This window comes from Chiloscyllium plagiosum, unplaced genomic scaffold, assembly GCF_037043375.1.
Source record: "Chiloscyllium plagiosum isolate Xiang-an unplaced genomic scaffold, Cpla_swu_hap1 HiC_scaffold_44, whole genome shotgun sequence".
In the NCBI taxonomy this organism is placed as follows: domain Eukaryota; kingdom Metazoa; phylum Chordata; class Chondrichthyes; order Orectolobiformes; family Hemiscylliidae; genus Chiloscyllium; species Chiloscyllium plagiosum.
Window position 1 is genome coordinate 8,623,007 of NW_028270182.1, and position 23,439 is coordinate 8,646,445.

Consider the following 23,439-nt stretch of genomic DNA (forward strand, 5'->3'; position numbering starts at 1 on the left):
CATATAAACTGCATAATTGCCGGAGTGGTGGGTTTTAATCTTCCAGTTCAGTTTCTAGTCAAAACATGTGGTGGTGAGAAAGCACAGCAGGTCAGGCAGCATCCGAGGAGCAAGAGAATCGACGTTTCGGGCATTAGCCCCTTTATCACATTCCTGATGAAGGGCTAATGCCTGAAACGTCGAATCTCCTGCTCCTCAGATGCTGCCTGACCCCCTGTGCTTTCCCTGCAATGCCTTTTTTAACTCTGATCTCCAGCGTCTGCAGCCCTCACTTTCTCCCAGTTCAGTTTCTACTCAGTGGTAACTCCTCCCCCCCACCCCACCCCACCGCCCAGGATGTTGATCGTGTGGGAGGGGATTCAGCTTTGGTAACACCACTGAATGTCAAACGGCAACAGTTCAGTTGTTGGAGACAGCCATTGCCTGGCATTCGTATGGCGCCGATCTTACTTTCATTAAAGTGGTCCTCTCTCTGTTTTCAGCGCGGCGATCAAATTCTTCCACATCCACGGTCAAAGCCATCATGGTTTCAACATGGCAACCAATGTCTTCTACAACCATGGTAACAACCATGGGAAAATGTCAGAAGTTGCCCTGGATTGTAGCAATTGCGTGTGTAGTGATAGTGCTCATTGCTATCATGGTGATAGCAGCTACCGTATACTGCAAGAAAAAACGTCAGCAGCGAGGTAAGGAGTCCGTCCCCAGTACCCACACCCCTCGCCATGGGCCATTTCCTCCAAGGGACCCGGGCATCACTTATGGGGTGCCAACGAGTACCCAGTTGCCCTCATGAAGGTGGCATTCTCCTCCCGTCTCCACAGGAGCACCCCCTTCCCTTCTCACAGAGCGACCCCTCTTTCCCAGAGGGCAGCTCAAGAGTCAACCTCCGTCGCCACGGGTCTGGAGTCACGTGTGCTGCCCGGACCGGGTAAGGGTGGCAGGGACCCCTTCCCCCTCGAGGGCGGGATTTTTAAACTCCGAGAGATGAATCCATTGGTTTTGGGGACCCAATAGAGATCTCACCAGGTTTGGCTCCTGGAGTGACTTGCTTCACTGTGATTCCTCCCACCCACACCCCACCCCCCCCCCTCCCCCACCTCGGTGCCATCCCATACTCTGAGTCAACCAACCTGGCACTATTACTGTGCCTGTCTCGCTAGGTCATTGATGCCCATGTACCAATCGGAAAGCCATTCCTGGCACAGGTCATAGGGGCACCCGTTACCTCAGAGAGAACTCTCACCATCATTGCCCACTGCCTACTCAGAGGTTGGCGGGGCACAAAGGAAGAGGTTGGGCGGGCCTGAATTGATGTTGTCAGATTGAGGTACAGTGAAAGGTTTTGTTGTGCATCTCTCAGCACAAGCTGTTGGGCCCATTGTGCTAGTATGAGTTCCCCCTCTGATCCCCCTCCCCCCAGGTGCCAATGCTTATCTGATTCCCTTCGGAAAGTTGCCAAGGGAGACTCTTCCCACATGGTGGGTGGCAATCCGAACCCCAAATTCTCCTCCCAAAGAGAAAATGGCATCTCGGGACAACACAAGGGCAAGAAGGTCAAGGAGCAAGCTTTCCTGAAAAGGGGAATAGGGACCAGGAACAGTGCATCATACCACCCTCTGCCATGTCTTCCAGACCAAACCGCGGTCAGTCACAGATTTCAAGAGTGGGATTGGTGCATTTTTTGTTGTGGAGAAAGCGAGGGCAGATAGTATGCTCTGGTGGGGCTGAATGGCCTCCTCCTGTTCTGATAACCTGACCCTGAAACACATGCCAATCACAGGCCAGAGGCTGCAGTGAATCTGAAACCAAATGGAACTCTTTCAAAACAGTTTCGGTTTCTTCTTGGAATGTGTTTGGAAGTTGGAAGCGTGCCAAAGACACACATCTTTGAGAGAAGGTGAAGAGCGATTTTGTCGGGTAATGTCTTTCGAGGCGCTTAGCCAATGACCACTCCCCACTGCCCTTTTCTGCGCTGCCTACCAAAGTCAAAGAGCTGCCTTCCCTTTCCAGAGAGAGAAAGGCGAGTGAGGGAAGAAAGAGGCAGAATGGGATAGAGGTGGAGAGTGAGATAGGCGCAGAAAGGGAGAACGGACAAAAGAATCTAACTTACCCATTCCTGGCTCTGTGTCTTACAGACCTACCTCTGTATCAGAGACAGAGAGACACAGTGTCACAGAGACACAGTGTCACAGAGACACAGTGTCACAGAGACACAGTGTCACAGAGACACAGTGTCACAGAGACACAGTGTCACAGAGACACAGTGTCACAGTGTCACAGTGTCACAGTGTCACAGAGACATAGGATTGTACAGATGTAGAGACATGGGGTCATAGACACATAGGGTCATAGAGATATAGAGACATGGAGACATAAAGACTCCATGTCTCCATATAGAGACATGGAGACATAGGGGCATAGGGGCATAGGGTCACAGGGTCATCAGGACATAGGGTCATAAAATCATAGAGTCATGGAGAAATGGAGACTTGAAGTCATACAGACCAAGAGACATAGAGATGTACAGCATGGAAACAGACCCTTCGGTCCAACTTGTCCATGCTGGCCAGATATCCCAATCTAATCTAGTCCCATTTGCCAGCATTTGGCCCATATCCCTCTAAACCCTTCCTAATTCTGTATCCATCCAGATGCCTTTTAAATGCTGTAATTGTAACAGCTTCTACTGCTTCCCCTGGTAGCTCATTCCATACATGCACCATCCTCGGTCTGATAAAATTGCCCCTCAGGTCCCTTTTAAATCTTTCCCCTCTCATCTTAAACCTTTGCTCTCTAGTTTCAGACTCCCCCACCCAGGGGAAAAAGGCCTTGTCTATTTACCCTCTCCTTGACCCTCATGATTTCTATAAGGTCATAACTCAACCTCCAACACTTGGGGTGGCACAGTGGCTCAGTGGCTAGCACTGTAGCCTCATAGCACCAGCGTCTCAGGTTCAATTCCAGTCTCGGGTGACTGTCTGTATGGAGTTTGCACATTCTCCCTGTGTCTGCGTGGGTTTCCTCCTACAGTCCAAAGCAGTGCAGGTGTGGTGAATTGGCCATGCTAAATTGCCCCTAGTGTTAAGTGTGTCATTCAGAGGGAAATGGGTCTGGGTGAGTTACTCTTTGGAGGGTTGATGTGGACTGGTTGGGCCAAAGGGCCTGTTTCCACATTGTAGGGAATCTAATCTAAATACCCCAGCCTCTCCCTATAGCTCAAACCCCAGCAACATCCTTGTAAATCTTTTCTGAACCCTTTCAAGTTTAACAACATCCTTCCTATAGCAGGGAGACCAGAATTGCACACAATATTCCACAAGTGGGCCGAACCAATGTCCTGTACAGCCACAACATGACCTCCCAACTCCTGTACTCGATTCACTGACCAATAAAGGTAAGCTTCTTCACTACCCTGTCTACCAGAGGGGCAACAACACAGGTCCAAAGTGTGGGTCTTGCTGTGCTCACCCATACTGAGGCAGCCAGAGGTTAACCACCAATGTAAGCAACCAAGATGGCAGGCAGCATGATTTGGCCAAAGCAACGATTGAGACATGCAGTTGTCACATTGGCATCTACCTGACAATATGGAAAGTTCTAGCAATAATAGAAATTGCCAAAGAAAGTCTTCAGCACCTAACAAGGTATGTAGAAAGAAAAATATCGTTACACTTTCGAGTCGAGTGACCCTTCCCTCAAAAAACAGGACAGATCCAACCCGACTAATTACCGCCCCATCAGTCTCCTCTTGATCATCAGTAAAGTGTTGGAAGGTGTCATCAGCAAAACAGCACCCACTCAGCAATACCCTGCTCAGTGACGCCCAGTTTGGGTTCCCCCAGGGCCACTCAGTTCCTGCCCTCAGGTAACATTCATGTCACACAAAGGCCAGGCTATGACCATCACCGATAACAGACAATCTAACCACCGCCCCTTAACATTCAACGGTGTTACCATCTCTGAATCCCTCCACTATCAATATCCTGGAGGTTACCATTGACCAAAAACTCAACTTGACCCGCCATATAAACACAGTGGCTACAAGAGTAGGTCAGAGGCTAGGAATACTGCAGTGAGTAACTCACCTCCTGACTCCCCAAAGCCTGTCCACCATCGACAAGGCACAACTCAGGAGAGTGAGGGAATACTCCCCACTGACCCTGGTGAACAACACTCGAGAAGCTTGACACCATCCAGGGACAAAGCAGCCCCTGCTTGACTGGCACCACATACACCTCCCTCCGCCGCTGACCCTCAGTAGCAGCAGTGTGTACCGTCTACAAGATGCACTGCTGAAACTCACTAAAGATCCTCAGACAGCATCTTCCAAACCCACGACCCCTTCCATTGAGAAGGACAAGGGTGGCAGATACATGGGAACACCATCCCCCTGCATATTCCCCTCCGTGCCCCTTCCCATCCCAACTTGGAAATATATCAGCCGTTCCTTCAGTGTTGCTGGGTCAGAATCCTGGAACTTCCTGCCTAACAGGACTGTGTGCATGTCCCTACACCACATGGGACTGCAGTGGTACAAGAAGCCAACTGTCTCAAAAGGGACAGTGGCTAGAACTGAGAGGGGTGGGTGCTCAGGAGGGGTGGGTGTTGTAGTTTCACTGGTGGAGATGGTGGGGAATCGCTTACAAACACGAGAGCGTGTCCCCTGAGTGCTTTGCCATCTGCTTTGTATCTTTCAGATTCCGGCGCACCGTGCCAACCTGAGACAGCGCCCGCTGGTGAGGTAAGACCCAGAGGTGGATGGAGGTGGGGCAAACTCGGGAAATGGCAAGGGGGTGTGGGTGGGGGAGGACACTTCCTCACAGCACCCTCGGGAATCTGACGGGATAATGTTGGAAATAGGAGCGGGTGTAGGCCATTCGCTCACCCCCGTTCCCACCCCGAGCCCGCTCCCCAAGTGTTGGAGGCTGAGATGTGACCTTATAGAGGTTTATAAAGTCATAAGGGTCAATATGGGAGCAATGTCAAAGGTCAGCTGCTAAGGTTGCTGCCAAGCGACGGGAATGGTCGACTCTTCCCATGCCTCTTTCTCATATCCCCAGTTTCCGTAATCTTCTTTTTTTGGCCTCGTCATGCTCCATGAACTCCGGCATTCTGGACAGAGCGGGGCCTAGCGGTACACAGCAAGATCCCATGGAGCTGTGGAACTGCTACCTCCCACTGGGTGACGGCTGAGCTCCCCTCTCCCCACCTTGCCCAGCCACTGTTTGTATCTCCCAGCCTCCCCGCGCTCCCCCATCCCCCGAATGTACCCGAACGGTGTCGTCAACACTGGATTGAGGCTTTCATTTCCATAGTGCCTTCCCTGGCCTCAGGACGATCCACCAAGGACTCGGTCCTTACAAGTTATTTTTTCTCGGGAGGCATTTTCGTCTTCCCTCGCGCCACCTCACCTGAATGACGGCGTTCCAGAACCTTCTCCTCCTGGGGTCGGCCTGGAAACTCGACCGGGAGGGACGAGGCCTGAAGGTTTTGCCCATTGTCTTGGGGAACATGACTGGGGGGCTAGAGGGATCCAGGGGCCTGCATGCGCGTGCGTGTGTGTATTCACGTGTGTCTGTGTGTGTGCGTGTGTGTGTGTGTGCTCGTATCTGTGTGTGTGTGAGCGTGTGTTCACATCTGAGCGCACACGTGTGTGCTCGTGTCTAAACGTGCTCATATCTGTGTGTGTGTGCTTGTGTCTGCGTGTGCGTGTGCACGTGTCTGTGTGTGTGCGTGCATTTGTGTGCAAACGTGTCTGTATGTGTGCACGTGTTTGGTGTGTGCTCTCATGTCTGTGTGTGTGTGGACATGTGCGTGTGTTCGTAACTGTGTGCACGTGTCTGTACGTGAGCACACACGTATGTGCTCGTGTCTGTCTGTGCGTGCTCATATCTGTGTGTGCTTATGTCTCTGCATGCATGTGTGTGTGCAAATGTGTCTGTATGTGTGCACGTGTTTGTAGGGATGGGCGGGCAGACAGGCACAACGTCGTGTGGCAACTGGTTGCCATGACAACAGCCAGGCCATTAAGTGAGACGCGGATCCAAGGTGACCCATTTCCACCCCCACACCCAGCCCTGGATATCTGAGGGGAGGGGAAAGGGGGTTGGGGGCAAGAGTTGGCCAAACATGAATCGATAACTCGCCCCACCCTGCCTCCTGCCTCCCACCTCCGGACCTCTATCCAGGTGGTGGACATGGAAGTGCAGGTCGGCGGAAACTCCCAATGGGATCACTCCCTCTGCAACCCCTTTCTCACCTCCCGTCCCCTCTCTCTCTCTGCTTCACCCACCACCCCCATCCACTGGACCCCCACCCTCATCAGCTCGCCCAGCCGGAAGGCCTGGGCTATGCCTCTCTGCAGGTCGGAGGAGGAGGAAGAAGAGAAGGCCCGATGACCAGGAGCAGGACCCTGCGAGAGGATGGAGACGTTGTGAATGCGGCCGTGTTGTTTCAGACAGACTCTCGCTAGATGTCGCCCCTCAAATTCCACCCCCACCCCATCCCCACCTTCCCCTCCCCCACTCTCAATCCCCTTGCTCCTTGCCCCACAGAGTGCTGAGGCCTACTGGGGGCAGAGATAGGCTTCAATCCTGCTGGCTTGAAGTAGGCCTTTCTCCATCACCTAGGAAAAAACAATGACTGCAGATGCTGGAAATCAGATTCTGGATTAGTGGTGCTGGAAAAGCACAGCAGTTCAGGCAGCATCCGAGGAGCAGTAATATCGACGTTTTGGGCAAAAGCCCTTCATCAGGAATACAGGCAGAGTGCCTGAAGGGTGGAGAGATAAATAAGAGGAGGGTGGGTGTGGGGAGAAAGTAGCATAGAGTACAATAGGTGAGTGGGGGAGGGGATGAAGGTGATAGGTCAGGGAGGAGGGTAGGGGAAGGTAGCAAAGAGTACAATGGGTGGATGGGGGTGGGATGAAGGTGATAGGTCAGAGAGGAGGGTGGAGTGGATAGGTGGGAAGGAAGATAGGCAGATAGGACAAGTCATGGGGACAGTGCTGAGCTGGAAGATTGGAACTGGGGTGAGGTGGGGAAAGGGAAATGAGGAAACTGGTGAAGTCCACATTGATGCCCTGGAGTTGAAGTGTTCCGAGCCGGAAGATGAGGAGTTCTTCCTCCAGGCGTCTGGTGGTGAGGGAGCGGTGGTGAAGGAGGCCCAGGACCTCCATGTCCTCAGCAGAGTGGGAGGGGGAGTTGAAATGTTGGGCCACAGGGCGGTGTGGTTGATTGGTGCGGGTGTCCCAGAGATGTTCTCTAAAGTGCTCTGCTGGGAGGCATCCAGTCTTCCCAATGTAGAGGAGATCGCAACGGGAGCAACGGATACAATAAATGATATTAGTGGATGTGCAGGTAAAACTTTGATGGATGTGGAAGGCTCCTTTAGGGCCTTGGATGGAGACAAGGGAGGAGGTGTGGGCGTAAGTTTTGCAATTCCTGCGGTGGCAGGGTAAGGTGCCAGGATGGGAGGGTGGGTTGTTGGGGGGGGCGTGGAACTGACCAGGTAATCACGGAGGGAATGGTCTTTGCGGAAGGTGGAAAGGGGTGGGGAGGGAAATATATCCCTGGTGGTGGGGTCCGTTTGGAGGTGGTGGAAATGTCGGTGGATGATTTGGTTTATGTGAAGGTTGGTAGGGTGGAAGGTGAGCACCAGGGGGGGTTCTGTCCTTGTTGGAGTGGTGGGGTCTGAGGGCGGAGGTGCGGGATGTGGATGAGATGTGTTTATGAGGGGTGAGGGCATCTTTAACCACGTGGGAAGGGAAACTGCGGTCTCTAAAGAAGGAGGCCACCTGGTGTGTTCTGTGATGGAACTGGTCCTCCTGGGAGCAGATACGGCGGAGGCGGAGGAATTGGGAGTACGGGATGGCATTTTCGCAGGAGGTAGGGTGGGAAGAGGTGTAATCCAGGTAGCTGTGGGAGTCGGTTTGTAAAAAAATGTCAGTGTCAAGTCGGTCGTCATTACTGGAGATGGAGAGGTCCAGAAGGGGAGGGAGGTGTCAGAGCTGGTCCAGATAAATTTAAGGTCAGGGTGGAATGTGTTGGTGAAGTTGATGAATTGCTCAACCTCCTCGTGGGAGCACAAGGTGGCACCAATGCAGTCATCAATGTAGCGGAGGAAGAGGTGGGGAGTGGTGCTGGTGTAATTACGGAAGATAGACTGTCCTACGTAGCCAACAAAGAGACAGGCATAGCTGGGGCCCATACGTGTGCCCATGGCTACCCCTTTGGCCTGGAAGAAGTGGGAGGATTCGAAGGAGAAATTGTTAAGTGTGAGGACCTTCCCCCCCTCTCTCACCCCTTTCCACCTTCCCCCTCCCCTTCTCTCACCCCTTTCCCCCTTCCCCTCCCCCTCTCTTCCCCCTCTCCCCTCCCCCCTTCTCCAATTCCCCCCCTCTTCCCCCACCCCTCTGCCCCCCGTGGTTGATTTGGAAGCTGTAACCGCCGCATGTCCGTCAATAAAAAGCAAAGGGCCAGTGTCAGACTTTCATTTGTGTGGCACCATTTTCTGCAAACCATTCTCCCAGGTACTTAACAGCCGGTGAATTATTTTCATGAAGGGCAGTCGCTTCTCTCTGTGAGGAACGTGGGAAGCTGAAATCAAGCGCTGTTCACTCCCACGAACAGGAAATTTCTAAACAAGCAGATGATTTAACGATTAGGTCATAAGTATTTGTCCCATGACTCTACTTGGTCTCAAAATATTCTCCATAAACCCATTTACAAAGACTTTTATAAAGTCATGCAGCACAGAAGCAGATTCTTCAGCCCAACTCGTCCACGTTTCCTAACCTAATCTGGTCCCATTTGCCAGCATTCGGCCCATCTCCCTCCAAACCATTCCTATCCATGTGTCTGTCCAAATGTCTTTTAAATGTTGTCACTGCACCTGTCTCTACTATTTCCTCTGGCAGCCTGTAAGGTCACCCCTCAGCCTCTGATGCTACAGGGAAAACAGCCCCAGCCTATTCAGCCTCTCCCTGTAGCTCAAACCCTCCAACATCCTTGTAAATCTTTTCTGAACCCTTTCAAGTTTCACAACTTCCTTCCTGTAGCAGGGAGACCAGAATTAAATGCAGTATTTCAAAAGTGGCCTAACCAATGTCCTGTACAGCTGCAACATGACCTCCCAACTCCTGTACTCAATGCACTGACCAATGAAGGCAGCATTTCCAAGCACCTTCTTCCCTACCATCAAGGAACTATGAGCCTTCACTCCAAGGAGTCTGTCAGCAACACTCCCCAAGGCCCTACTGTGAAGTGTATAGGTCCTGCCATTAGAAAAATGTTCCCAGTCTTACCAGATCATGGGATTACTCGCTCCTCAGAGAGGGAGTGAGAGAGAGAGAGGGGACTGGTATTGGTTTAATCTGAGGGTCACCACGCCCTCAGGTAAGTGGAGAGGTTAAGGAGAATCCTGCGCAGTAAACTCAGCCGATGCAGGAATTGATTCCACATCTTAACTCATCTGGATGAGTTCGCTAATGTCCTTTTGGGAGGGAAACCTACCGCCCTTATCCTGGTCTGGCCTACACGTGACTCCAGACCCGCAGCGATGGGGCTTACACTGAACTGCCTTCTGAAATAGCTGAGCAAGCCGCTCAGTCAAGGGGCAGTTAGGGGTGGTATTAAATACTGGTCTGACCAGCAACAGCCACAACTTCTGAGTGAATAGAAAATGACCCTGTTAGAGGAAGGATGTTATTCAACTGGAGAGAGGTAAGATTTACCAGGATGTAGAGCATTCCTGAAGAAGGGCTTATGCCCGAAACGTCGATTCTCCTGTTCCCTGGATGCTGCCTGACTTGCTGCGCTTTTCCAGCAACACATTTCCAGCTCTGATCTCCAGCATCTGCAGACCTCAGGATGTAGCCAGGGTTTGAGGGTTTGAGCTACAGGGAGAGGCTGATTAGGCTGGGGATGTTTTACCCGGAGTGTCGGATGCTGAGGGGTGACTTTACGCCAGTTTATAAAATCATCAGGGGCGTGGATAGGGTGAATAGCCAAGGTCTTTTCCAAGGTAGGGGAGCCCAGAATGAGAGGGTAGAGGTGAGAGGGGAAAGATTTAAAAGGGACCTAAGGGGCAGAGGGTGGTGCTTGTATGGAATGAGCTGCCAGAGGAAGTGGTGGAGGCTGGTACAATTACAGCATTCAAAAGGCAACTGGATGGGTATATGAATAGGAAGGGTTTAGAGGGACATGGGCCAAGTGCTGGCAAATGGAACTAGATTAGGTTAGGATATCTGGTCAGCATGGACGAGTTGGACCGAAGGGTCTGTTTCCATGCTGTACGACTCTATGACTGTATTGCTTTGCTCCTAATGGCAGAGAGTCTGGAGTAAGTCGATCGATGGGAAAACTGCAGGTGATTTCCTGGTGGTGGTTCACAGCATGGAGATTGCCGCAGGTCATTCTGCGGTGTTGAAGGGGAGAGAAAAAAGGAAGTTTGTTGGGGGCCCTCTTGTGACACAGTGGCAGTGTCCCAGCCCCTGGACTAGAGGAGCCTGGATTCAAATCCCAACTACTGCAGAAATGTGAAGTAGCATTTCTCAACGGGTTGATTGGGAAAATTTTAAAGTCAATAAAGTTTTATTTTTAAATGTTTGGTAAGTGCATCACAAGTGATTAAAAAGGTGTTTCGTATGCTTGCCTTCATCGCTCAGACCTTTGAGTACAGGAGTTAGGACGTCATGTTGGGGTTGTACAGGACATTAGTGAGACCTCTTCTGGAGCATTGTGTCCAGGTCTGGTCACCATGTTATAGGAAGGTGAATCTTAAACTGAAGAGATTTACCAGGATGTTGCCAGGAATGGAAGAGACACTAGTTCGGCTGAGACTTGTATCACTGAAGTGGAGGAGGTTGAGGGGTGAGGTTTATAAAATCATGAGGAATATAGATAGGTGTCTTTTCCCGAGAGTGGGGGGGATTTGAAGACTAAGGGGGCATATTTTTAAGGTGAGAGGAGAGTGACTTGAAAAAGACATGAGGGGTAATTTGTGTACACAGAGAGTGGTTCACATATGGAAATGAACCTCTTGAGAAAGTGGTGGATGTGGGTACAGTTACAATGTTTAAAAAACATTTGGATAAGTTTATGAACAGGAAAGGTTTGGAGGGATATGGACCAGGAGCAAGCAGCTGGGACTAGTTTAGTTTGGGGCTATGTTCAGCATGGACTGGTTAGGCCAAATGGTCAGTTTCCATGCCATATGATTCTGAGAAAAAGAGAAAGCAGTTGTGGTGCAGTGCTAGCGTCCCTACCACCAAGACGGGAGGCCCGAGTTCCAGTCCAGAGGGAGCACCTTTAATGAATTGATTGGGGAAAATACGTCAAGGGGAGAAATTATAGATGGTAGTCCCACTACCTCTGGGCCAGGAGGGCTCGAGTTCATGTCCCATGTGGCACCCGAGGCTTTAAAAAAACGACACTGCTGACGAGATCATCGACTCGCTCTGGGCTAGGTGATCCTGACATTGAATTGGTGCAATCTTCACCCGCAATGTGATGTTCTTCCAGCAGGTGGTAGTGTTAGTCTCCAGTCGGCGCTGAAGGTAAGATCTAATTCTCTTGGCTTAAAACCTCACCCTAAACATTGGGACCTCACACAGGCATGCATTCTCCAGAGTGCTGCATTCGCCCTGGGACAGTTTACTCAGCAGACATCCTGGTACACCAATTGCTGCAGGACTGGCATGCAGACAAAGCAGATAATTAGGAAATCTAGAGAATTAGACTGCGTATTCCGAGGGGTTATGGATTGAAATATTGAGGTGTCTCTTTCACGTTCCCGCTCCAAAGAAGAACTTACGAGTCAGAGAGTCATAGAGATGTACAGCATGGAAACAGACCCTTCGGTCCAACACATCCATGCCGACCAGATAGCCTAACCTAATCTAGTCCCATTTGCCAGCATTTGGCCCATATCCCTCTAAACCCTTCCTATTTCATGTATCTATCCAGATGCCTTTTAAATGCTATAATTGTACCAGCCTCCACCACTTCCTCTGGCAACTCATTCCATACACGTACCACCCTCTGCATGAAAACACTGCCCCGAAGGTCCCTTTTAAATCTTTCCCCTCTCACCCTAAACCTATGCCCTCCAGTTTTGGATCACCCCACCCCAGGGAAAAGACCTGGCTATTTACCCTATCCATACCCCTCATGAATTTATAAACCTCTATAAACCTCTATATCCTCAGCCTCCGATGCTCCAAGGAAAACAGCCCCAGCCTATTCAGCCTCTCCCTATAGCTCAAATCCTCCAACCCTGGCAATATCCTTGTAAATCTTTTCTGAATCCTTGCATATTTCACACATCCTGTCGAACGGAGGGAGACCAGGAGGGAGACAATATTCCAAAAGTGGTCCAACCAATGTGCTGTACAGACGCAACATGACCTTTCAACTCCTAAGCTCAATGCTCTGACCAATAAAGGCAAGTGTACGAAACACCTTCTTCACTATCCTATCCACCTGCGACTCCTCTTTCAAAGAATTATGAACCTGTACTCCAAGGTCTCTTTGTTCAGCAACACTCTCCAGGACCTTACTGTTAAGTGTGTAAGTTCTGCTCTGATTTGCTTTTCCAAAATGCAACACCTCACAATTATCTAAATTGCACTCCATCAGCTACCCCCCCCCCCCCCCCCCCCCCCGCCCATTTCCCATCTCACAGCTACTCCGCAATTTAATAAGGTCATATCTAATCTCATTTAGGGAGAGGATTGTTCAGCAGACCTGTATTGTCCTTGTCCTGGGGAGTGTTTGATGGGGGACTGTGTTGAGGCAGCTTTACTCTGTATCTAACCCTGTGCTGTCCCTATCCTGGTAGTGTTTGATGGAGGACAATGTAGAGGGAGGTTTATTCTGTATCTAATGCCATACAATTCCTGTCCCGGGAGTGTTTGATGGGAAATAGTGTAGAGAGAGCTTTACTTCTGTATCCGTTATACAGAATAACAGATACCCAGGAGTGAGTTGCAGACTGAGATCTAATCGAGGGGTTCAGGGTGGTTTATATACAGAATAACAGATACCTGGGAGTGAGTTACAGACTGGAATCTAAAAGTGAGATAATGGAGTTATCTCACTCTACACTCACTACACACATACACTTTCTCACACTCACAGCCCCCAACCCAGACAGACAGACAAAGACCCACATGCACACATATATTTTGTGGGGTGAATTTGTACTTGCAGAGTTACATTGTACTTTGCTCAAAAACTGCATGAATTTATGTAAAACTCCGTTATCTCACTTTTTAGATTAGAATCAATCTAAACATCATGGCATAGACAGAGAACACAGGGGGCTAACACCTTCAACATATTGTCTAGCTATCACCATTGTTAACAGCTAACCTGAGAATGCAACTTTTAAAAAAAGGTTTTGTGATTTACACATGGAAGAAGTGAAACTATCATGGTATTCAAATGGACGAAAGACTTAACAATCAATTTTTCAATGTATAATTTCAGTTACATCACACTGTAAATGTTTGCTATAAATTCTGTGTTAGGATTGAGCCCTCCACTATCACCTGATGAAGGAGCGATGCTCCGAAAGCTAGTGTGCTTCCAATTAAACCTGTTGGACTATAACCTGGTGTTGTGTGATTTTTAACTTTGCACACCCCAGTCCAACACCGGCATCTCCAAATCAGGAGAAATTCAGCAACTTCTGGGAGGATCCCAGCTCCTGGGAAATCTCTTTGGACACAAACACTTTCAGGGCACCTTCCCCTGGGACTGGGACATCTCCCAAACTCACCACTTCACTCCCACCCCCTTACTCTCCCCCAGGGTCAGTCACACTGAGACACCCCCTCACCCCCCCAAGGTCAGTCACACTGAGACACCCCCTCACTCCACAGGGTCAGAGACACTGACTCCCCCTCACTCCCCAGGGTCAGAGACACTGACTCCCCCTCACTCCCCAGAGGGAAGGTGAGTGTGACAGCCCTTGACGATTTGAGTGAGTGTGGCACCAAGGAGCCCTGGCAAAACTGGAGCCCATGAGTATCAGGGGGCAAACTCTCCGCTGGTTAGTGTCATACCTGACACATAGGAAGATGGCTGTGGTTGTTGGTGGTCAGTCATCTCAGCTCCAGGACATCTCTGCAGGAGTCCCTCAGGATAGTGTCCTAGGCCCAACCATCTTCAGCTGCTTCATCAATAACCTTCCCTCCATCGTAAGGTCAGAATTGGGGATGTTCACCAATGAGTGCACAATGTTCAGCACCATTCGCCACTCCTTAGATACTGAAGCAGTCTGTGTCCAAATGCAGCAAGATCTGGACTGACAAATGGCACTTCACATCCTGCTACACAAATGCCAGGCAATGGCCATCTCCAATAAGAGACAATCTAACCTCTGCCCCTTGATTTTCATTGGTGTTACCTTCAGTGAATCCCCTACTGTCAACACCCTCGCAGTTAACATTGACCAGAAACTAAACTGGATTTGCCACATAAGCACAATGGCTACAAGAACAGGTCAGAGGCGAGGAGTACTGCAGCGAGTGACTCCCAAAACCTGTCCACCATCCACAAGGCACATGTCAGCATTGTGAGGGAATACAACCCACTTGCCCTGGATGGGGCAGCTCCGACAACACTCAAGAAGCTTGACACCATCCAGGACAAGGCAGCCAACTCAATTGCCACCATGTCCATAACATCCCTTCCCTCCCTCACTGACTCTCAGTAGCAGCAGTGTATACCATCTACAAGACGCACTGCAGCAACTCACCAAGACTCCTCAGACAGCACCTTCCAAACACACGATCACTTCCGTCTGGAAGAACAAGGGCAGCAGGTACATGGGAGCACCATTCCCTGCAAGCTCCCTTCTGAGCCATTCACCATCCTGACTTGGCAATACATCGGCCGTTCCTTTAGTGTCGCTGGGCCAGAATCCTGCAACTCCCTCCCTAACGGGACTGTGCGGGTGTCCCTACACCACACGGGACTGCAGCAGTTCAATATGGCAGCTCCCCACTTTATTCTCAATGGGCAACGACGGATGGGCAATAAATTCTGGGCCCAACAAGCAACGGGCACATTCCATGAGTGAAAACAAATCTAAGAACGGGGCACCAATTGCACATTTATCAGCCACGGCCTCCTTCCTTGAGTGAAATTGACAAAGATTGATCCATGGCCTGTTGGGATTCCTGGCTGTTATCTTTTGTTCTTGTAACATGGGATTTTCCTGCTTGACACCTTATTGTTGACTTTAGATTCCTCGGATGGAAATTTGTGCGGAGAGACCAAGTGACAGAATGCGGGATCCAGTGGGAATTATCTGTAGGAATCCCCAGTGCAAGGAATTTACTGGTTTACTGAGTCCTACAGAAACTCATGGTCACACAACAGGCCCATATTCTCGCAGACCTCACTGTCCAAAGCTGGTTTGAACCTTGCCCTTTTGAAGTCGACACTGTGGGCTGTCAGCTTTGCTGCAACGTTGAACCAAGCTCTGGTTCCCCGGGAAAGAAACTCCGTTTGCAGTGCTGCTCTGATGTGAAATCGTGTCCGTTTGCTGCCGAACAGATTGCTTCCTGCTCCTATGTATATATTCTCGCGGGTATAAACCCTGGCACGGCTCCATCTCATTGGCTGACCCTGTGCCAATCGGAGTTTCCGTGAAGCACTTTGTAAAAAGTGACAATGTCCCTGCCACAGTGAATCGATTGAGGCTGAAACATTGAATGTTCTCAAGAAGGAGTGAGGTCCAGTTCTTAGAGCTATAGGGGATCCAAGGGAATGGGGAAGGTCACTGAGTTGGAGGATCAGCCATGGTGCAAGTCAACAGGCTTGAGGGGCTGAATGGTCTACTCCTGTTCTAATGTTCTATATTTCTATGTGCCCAATGTAAAACAATACTGTCACAATATGCTTCATTATTAAAGTCTTCTCATTAATTTAGTTATTTTTCAGGAAAGCATCACTGAATATTATGAATTCTGCATGTGCGCTAACATAAGTTGTTTGTTGAATCTTAAACTAAAAGCTCTCCTGTGTTTTATTTCTGTGACCCTTGTTCCCATCTCTCGATATTTGTAGCTGTCTTTCTAACAGATGTCTCTGATTCTGTGTCTCTTTCGTGTCATCAAGTGGACCTTGATAAAAATTAACGTAAAGTGGTTCAAACAGAAAAGATGGCCGCTGTAATCATGTGACTAGACTTTGCAATGACCTTCCAGAATGTTCTCAGGAGTCGGCGCCAGATACACAATCGATGTCTATAAATCCTTCTGCAAGATGTGTCCGTTGTGACAATCCGAGTGATGGCCATGTCAGATCCCGGAGTAAAGTCACAGAGCCCTTGATGATGTTGGCTGCTTTCCCGAGACAGGGGGAAGTGGAGATGGAGCCAATGGATGGGAGGCTGGTTTATGTGATGGACTGGGCTGTGTTCACGACTCTCTGTAATTTCTTGTGGTCCTGGGCAGAGCAGTTGCTGTACCAAGCTGTGATGTATCTAGACAGGATACTGTCTGTGGTGCATCTATAAAAATTGGTGAGAGTCCCTGTGGACATGCTGAATTTCCTGAGCCTCCTGAGAAAGGAGAGGCATTATTGTGTTTCCTTAATTGTAGCGTTGACGTGGATGGATCATGACAGATTATTGGCAATTTCTAAAACTGGGATCTTGAAGCTCTCGAACATCTCCACACCAGCTCCATTGGTACAGAGTGTGGTGTGCCCTATACTCTGCTTCCTGAAATCTATGCCCAGCTCCTTCATAATCGTAGGTCCGATCCTGGACAAAGCCCTTACAAAGCTGACAGATGACTGCAGCAGACGTAGAATAGGTGGCACCTGTAATTGTATTGGGATCATCGCTGTCACAGTTTGGTACAGGACAATGCTCATCGCCTTCCTGTCAGTACTCTATGCCTCACACTGATTTCCTCTCAAACCCTCCCCAATCGTTAACAGTTAAGACAAAGCCCTTCAGATGCTGGAAATCAGAAACAAAAACAGAAATTTCTGGAGAAACTCAGCAGGGTCTGGCAGCATCTGTGGAGGGAGAGAAACAGAGCGAATGCTTTGGGTCTGGTGACTCGTCTTCTGAACCCAGTTCATCACAATCGGTTCAGAGTCTGGTCCGAGCTCCTGACTGCTGACATTGCTTCCAATTCCAGGATTATCCTGCAATGAAAATCCCGCACCCCAGTATCTGTGTCCATCTGCAATGTATCCTCCTAAATGCTTCTCTCGTGTCCGCTCTCCTCTAGTAGTAAGTGTGAGGGCTTAATGGGTTTTGTTATGGCTATGTAGTTGGGAATGCTGAGTCTCACTGCTCCACAGTTGCACTATTAAAATAAATGATGGAATTGCTTGCAGTATGGAAGGGATTCAGCCTATCAAGTTCATACTAACCCTCTGATGAGCATCTGACTTAAACCCACTATATCCCTTAATTTCCCATGGCTAACCCACTAAACCTGTCCATCCCTGGACAGGATGGCTGAGTGGTCTAAGGCTCTGTGTTCAGGTCACAGCCCTCCTCTAGAGACATGGGTCTGAATCTCACTCCTGACACCGAGGGCTTGTTTTAAGTTCACCTTGTGATCACCTTGTGTCCCTCCCCCTGCCAAGGTTTGAGTTATCACTGCTGCAAGGCGATTTATAAAAAACACACTTTAACCTTTGGGGCAGCGTGGTGGCTCAGTGGTTAGCACTGCTGCCTCACGTACCCAGGTTCGATTCCAGCCTCAGACAACTGTTTGTGTGGGGTTTGTACATTCTCCCAGTGGGTTTCCTCCCACAATCCAAAGGTGTGCAGGTTAGGGTGAATTGGCCGTTATAAACTGCTCACAGTGTTCAGGGATGTGTAGGTTAGGTTGAGAGTGTAATGCTGGAAAACAGCTTCCTAATTTTCTCCCTCCCCACATTATTCCCAGTCCCGAGCCTCCAACTCGGCACTGCCTTCCAGACCTATCCATTAATCACCCCTCTGACCTATCACTCTCTCCCTCACCTTCATCCACCTATTGCTTTCCCATCTACCTTCCCCCCACCCCCTCCCATTTACCTCTCAACCCTGACCTACAAGCCTCATTCCTGATGAAAGGCTTATGCCTGAAACGTCGATTCTCCTGATCCTCGGATGCTGCCTGACCTGCTGTGCGTTTCCAGCACCACACTCTGGACTCTGATCTCCAGCCTCTGCAGTCCTCACTTTCTCCTCCCTGTGTCGGTTAGGTGCATTAGTCAGGGGTAAATGGAGAGTAAAGGGGAAAGAGTTTGGGTGGGATACTCTTTGGAGGGTCAGTGTGGACCTGATAGGCAGAAGGGCCTGAATCCACACTGCTGGGATTTTATGATTCTCTGACAATTTTGCATGGTCAATCCACCAAACCTTCGCATCTTTGGGGGAAACCACAACACTGAGAGAAAACCCACAGTCACAGGGAGAATGTGCAAACTCTACACAGTCACCTGAGGGTAGAATTGAGCCTAGGTCCCAGGCACCACTAGGCAACAGTGCTAACCTTTAAATAAAACCATAAGACCATAAGACATAGGAGTGGAAGTAAGGCCATTCGGCCCATCGAGTCCACTCCACCATTCAATCATGGCTGATGGCCATTTCAACTCCACTTACCCGCATTCTCCCCATAGCCCTTAATTCCTTGTGACATCAAGAATTTATCAATCTCTGCTTTGAAGACATTTAGCGTCCCGGCCTCCACTGCACTCTGCGGCAATGAATTCCACAGGCCCACCACTCTCTGTCTCCGCATTTCTGTTCTGAATTTACCCCCTCTAATTCTAAGGCTGTGTCCATAGGTCCTAGTCTCCTCGCCTAACGGAAACAATTTCCTAGCATCCACCCTTTCCAAGCCATGTATTATCTTGTAAGTTTCTATTAGATCTCCCCTTAATCTTCTAAACTCCAATGAATACAATCCCAGGATCCTCAGCCGTTCCTCGTATGTTAGGCCTACCATTCCAGGGATCATCCGTGTGAATCTCCGCTGGACACACTCCAGTGCCAGTATGTCCTTCCTGAGGTGTAGGCACCAAAACTGGACACAGTACTCCAAATGGGGCCTAACCAGAGCTTTATAAAGTCTCAGTAGCACAACGGTGCTTTTATATTCAAACCCTCTTGAGATAAATGACAACATTGCATTCGCTTTCTTAATCATGGACTCAACCTGCATGTTTCCCTTTAGAGAATCCTCGACTAGCACTCCCAGATCCCTTTGTACTTTGGCTTTACGAATTTTCTTACCATTTAGAAAGTAGTCCATGCTTGTATTCTTTTTTCCAAAGTGCAAGACCTCGCATTTGCTCACATTGAACTCCATCAGCCATTTCCTGGACCACTCTCCCAAACTGTCTAGATCCTTCTGCAGCCTCCCCACTTCCTCAGTACTACCTGCCTGTCCACTTAACTTTGTATCATCGGCAAATTTCGCTAGAATGCCCCAGTCCCTTCATCCAGATCATTAATATATAATGTGAACAGCTGCGGCCCCAACACTGAACCCTGCGGGACACCGCTTGTCACCGGCTGCCATTCCGAAAAAGAACCTTTTATCCCAATTCTCTGCCTTCTGTCAGACAGCCAATCCTCAATCCATACCAGTAGCTCACCTCGAACACCATGGGCCCTCACCTTGCTCATCAGCCTCCCGTGTGGCACCTTATCAAAGGCCTTTTGGAAGTCTAGATAGACCACATCCACTGGGTTTCCCTGGTCTAACCTACTTCAAAGGATTCCAGCAGGTTTGTCAGGCACGACCTCCCCTTACTAAATCCATGTTGACTTGTTCTAATCCGATCCTGCTCTTCCAAGAATTTAGAAACCTCATCCTTAATGATGGATTCTAGAATTTTACCAACAACCGAGGTTAGGCTAATTGGCCTATAATTTTCCATCTTTTATCTTGATCCTTTCTTGAACAAGGGGGTTACAGCAGCGATCTTCCAATCATCCGGACTTTCCCTGACTCCAGTGACTTTTGAAAGATCTCAACCAACGCCTCTGCTATTTCCTCAGCAACCTCCCTCAGAACTCTAGGATGTAGCCCATCGGGGCCAGGAGATTTATCAATTTTAAGACCTTTTAGCTTTTCTAGCACTTTCTCTTTTGTAATGGCAACCATACTCAACTCAGCCCCCTGACTCCCTTTAATTGTTGGGATATTACTCTTGTCTTCCACTGTGAAGACTGACGCAAAGTACTTATTAAGTTCTCCAGCTATTTCCTTATCTCCCATGACTAGGCTTCCAGTATCAGTTTGAAGTGGCCCAATGTCTACTCTTGCCTGTCGTTGTTTCTTATGTATTGAAAGAAACTTTTACTATCATTTCTAATATTACTGGCTAGCCTATCTTCATATTTGATCCTCTCCTTCCTTATTTCTCTCTTTGTTATCGTCTGTTTGTTTTTGTAGCCTTCCCAATCTTCTGATTTCCCAGTGCTCTTGGCCACTTTATAGGATCTCTCTTTTTCTTTAATACAGTTCCTGACTTCCTTTGTCAGCCATGGCTGTCTAATCCCTCCCCGGATAATCTTTCTTTACTTGGGGATGAACCTCTGTACAGTGTCCTCAATTATACCCACAAACTCCTGCCATTTTTGCTCTACTGTCTTACCCGCTAGGCTCTGCTTCCAGTCTATTTTCGTCAGTTCCTTTCTCATGCCCTCATAATTACCTTTATTTAACTGTAACACCATTACATCCGATTTTGCCTTCTCTCTTTCAAACTGCAGACTGAACTCTACCATATTATGATCGCTGCTTCCTAAATGTTCCCTTACTTTAAGATTTTTTATAAAGTCTGGTTCATTACATAGCACTAGGTCCAGAATAGCCTGCTCCCTTGTGGGCTCCATGACAAGCTGTTCCAAAAAGCCATCCTGTAAGCATTCCATGAATTCCCTTTTTTTGGATCCACTGGCAACATTATTTACCCAGTCCACCTGCATATTGAAGTCTCCCATGATCACCGTGACCTTGCCTTTCTGACATGCCTTCTCTATTTCCCGGTACATGTTGCGCCCCTGGTCCTGACCACTGTTAGGAGGTCTGTACATAACTCCCACTATGGTTTTTTTGCCTTTGTGGTTCCTCAATTCCACCCACACAGACTCCACATCATCCGACGCTATGTTATTCAGTGCCATAGATTTAATTTTGTTCTTAACTAACAAGGCAACCCCGCCCCCTCTGCCCACCTCCCTGTCTTTTCGATAAGTCCTGACCCCCCTGTAACCACGTCTCTGTGATGCCTACCACATCATAATATTCATGATGATCTGTGCCATTAGTTCATCTGCTTTGTTACGAATGCTACGAGCATTCAGGTAAAGTGCCTTAATGCTAACTTTCTTATCATTAGAGATATTGGAAGTCATAAGATGTCCTAAGTTATCCTTCCTTTTTGCTGCATTCCCAGTCTGCCTCAAGTTTAAATCTGCCTGCACATATGCTATCCTGCTGCTTATCTTTCCATTTAACTCCATACTCCCTGTCGCTTTCACTTTCCCTTCCCCCCCAACTCAAAAGTTTAAAGTCCTACTGACCACCCTATTTATCCTCTTCGCTAGAACATTGGTACCTGATCGGTTCAATGTTGCTTGAATTGCTAAAATGTTTAAGTCTTTCTGTTTACCACTGCTGTCCACAATTAATGCATCATACACCATGCTTATTTTATGAATTAAAAATAATCTGTTTATTATAAGCAAGATCTAGACATTATCCAGGCTTGGGCTGACAAGTGGCAAGTAATATTCACATCACACAAATATGACCATCACCAATAAGAGATAATCTAACCACCTCCCCTTGACATTCAATAGTGTTACCCTCGCTGAATTCCCCCCACTATCAACATCCTGGAGGTTACTATTGACTAGAAATTCAATTGGACTTGCCACATAAAACACAGCAGCTGCAAGAGCAGGTCAGAGACTAGGAATACTGCAGTGAGTAACTCACCTCCTGACTCCCCACAGCCTGTCCACCATCGACAAGGCACAAGTCAGGAGTGTGAGGGAATACTTCCACTTGCCCTGGATGGGGGCAGCTCCAACAACACTTGAGAGGCTCAACACCATCCAGGGACAAAGTAGCCCCCGATTGATTGACACCGTGTCCGCAGACATCTAGTCCCTGCACCACCTACGCTCAGTAGCAGCAATGGGAGCAGTCACACTGTTGGGTGTACCCCAGACAGCCAGTGGGAAATAGGGGAGCAGATGTGTAGACAATTCACCGAGGTGTGTAAGCATCTTAGCAGGTTAATTATATTGAGATTGACCCAAGTACCAGCCCAACATGTTCCCTTTGGGGTGAAATGTAAAAGCAACAAGGATGTCCAGAAATTTTCAGGACTGGAGAAACAGGAAAAGAGAGATATCGATGAGTTAGAAAGGGAGCAAAACACTGGAGCGATATAGGAAGTATGGGGGGACGGGGAAGGTGGGATACTTAAGAAAGCAATTGGGAGAGCACAGAGGAGGAATGAGAAAACCCTGGCTGGTAAGATTAGGGAGAATCCCAAGATATTTTACAGGTAAATCCAGAGGAAGAGGATAACCTGGGAAAGGATAGGGTCTATTAGAGAGCAAGGGGACAATCTGTGCATGGAGCCAGAGGTCTTTGGGAGAGTGTTAAATGAGTATTTAACATCTGTCTTTATTTGGGAGAATTTGTAAATGTGGACTGTGAAGTCTTCAACTGATTTTTATAGGGAGTAAAGACACATTGGAGGTTTTGGCATGGATAAATCTGGATGAGATGTATCCCAGGCTGTTTTGGGAGGTGAGGGAGGAAATTACAGGGGCCCTGACCCTAATCTCCAATTCATCTTTCACCAAGGGAGGCGCCAGAGGACTGGCGGTTCCACGTTACGAGAAGGGTGACTGAGACAGCCCAGGGAGCTACAGAGCAGCGAGTCTCAAGTCAGTAGTAAGGAAACTATTGGACAAAATAGTGAAGGAGAAAATAAATCTCAGTTTAGAGAAGTAACGCTTGGTCAGGGATAGTCAGCCATCAAAGCTGGTCAAGTTTTTCGAGAGAGGTGACCAAGACTTTGGATGAGAGTTGTGTGGTTGATGTAGTTTATATGGATTTCAGGGTTCCCAAACTGAAATGGTCCCATTTGGCCCATATCCCTCTGAACCTTTCCTACCTATCCACGCGCCTTTTAAATGTTGTCAATGTACCAGCCTCCACCACTTCCTCTAGCAGCTCATTCCATATATGCACCACCCTCTGGATGAAAACGTTGCCCCTCAGGTCCCTTTTAAATCCTTCCCCCTCTCATCAGTCTCTAGTTTTAGACTCCCCTACCTTGGGGAAAAAGGACCTTGTCTTTTCAGCCTATCCCCACCCCTCATGATTTTATAAACCTCTGCAAGATCACCCTTCAGCCTCCAATGCGCCAGGGA

At 48.7% G+C, this 23,439-nt stretch overlaps 1 protein-coding gene across 4 annotated transcripts in view; it reads left to right on the forward strand.

Moving 5' to 3' along the window:
• The window catches only part of LOC148136889 (paired immunoglobulin-like type 2 receptor beta), a 41,733-nt gene extending 34,851 nt beyond the window's left edge, over positions 1-6,882 (forward strand). For 2 of the 4 annotated variants that reach the window (XM_087982762.1, XM_087982759.1), the window contains 3 exons: positions 483-689; positions 4,701-4,744; positions 6,329-6,882. In XM_087982762.1, the coding sequence (XP_087838888.1) occupies positions 483-689; positions 4,701-4,744; positions 6,329-6,475 (398 nt within the window). In that variant the 3' untranslated portion in view covers positions 6,476-6,882. The remainder of the gene's footprint in view (positions 1-482; positions 690-4,700; positions 4,745-6,328) is intronic. The other 2 variants (XM_087982760.1, XM_087982761.1) reach the window with 2 other exon arrangements.
• The last annotated feature ends 16,557 nt before the right edge of the window (positions 6,883-23,439 follow it).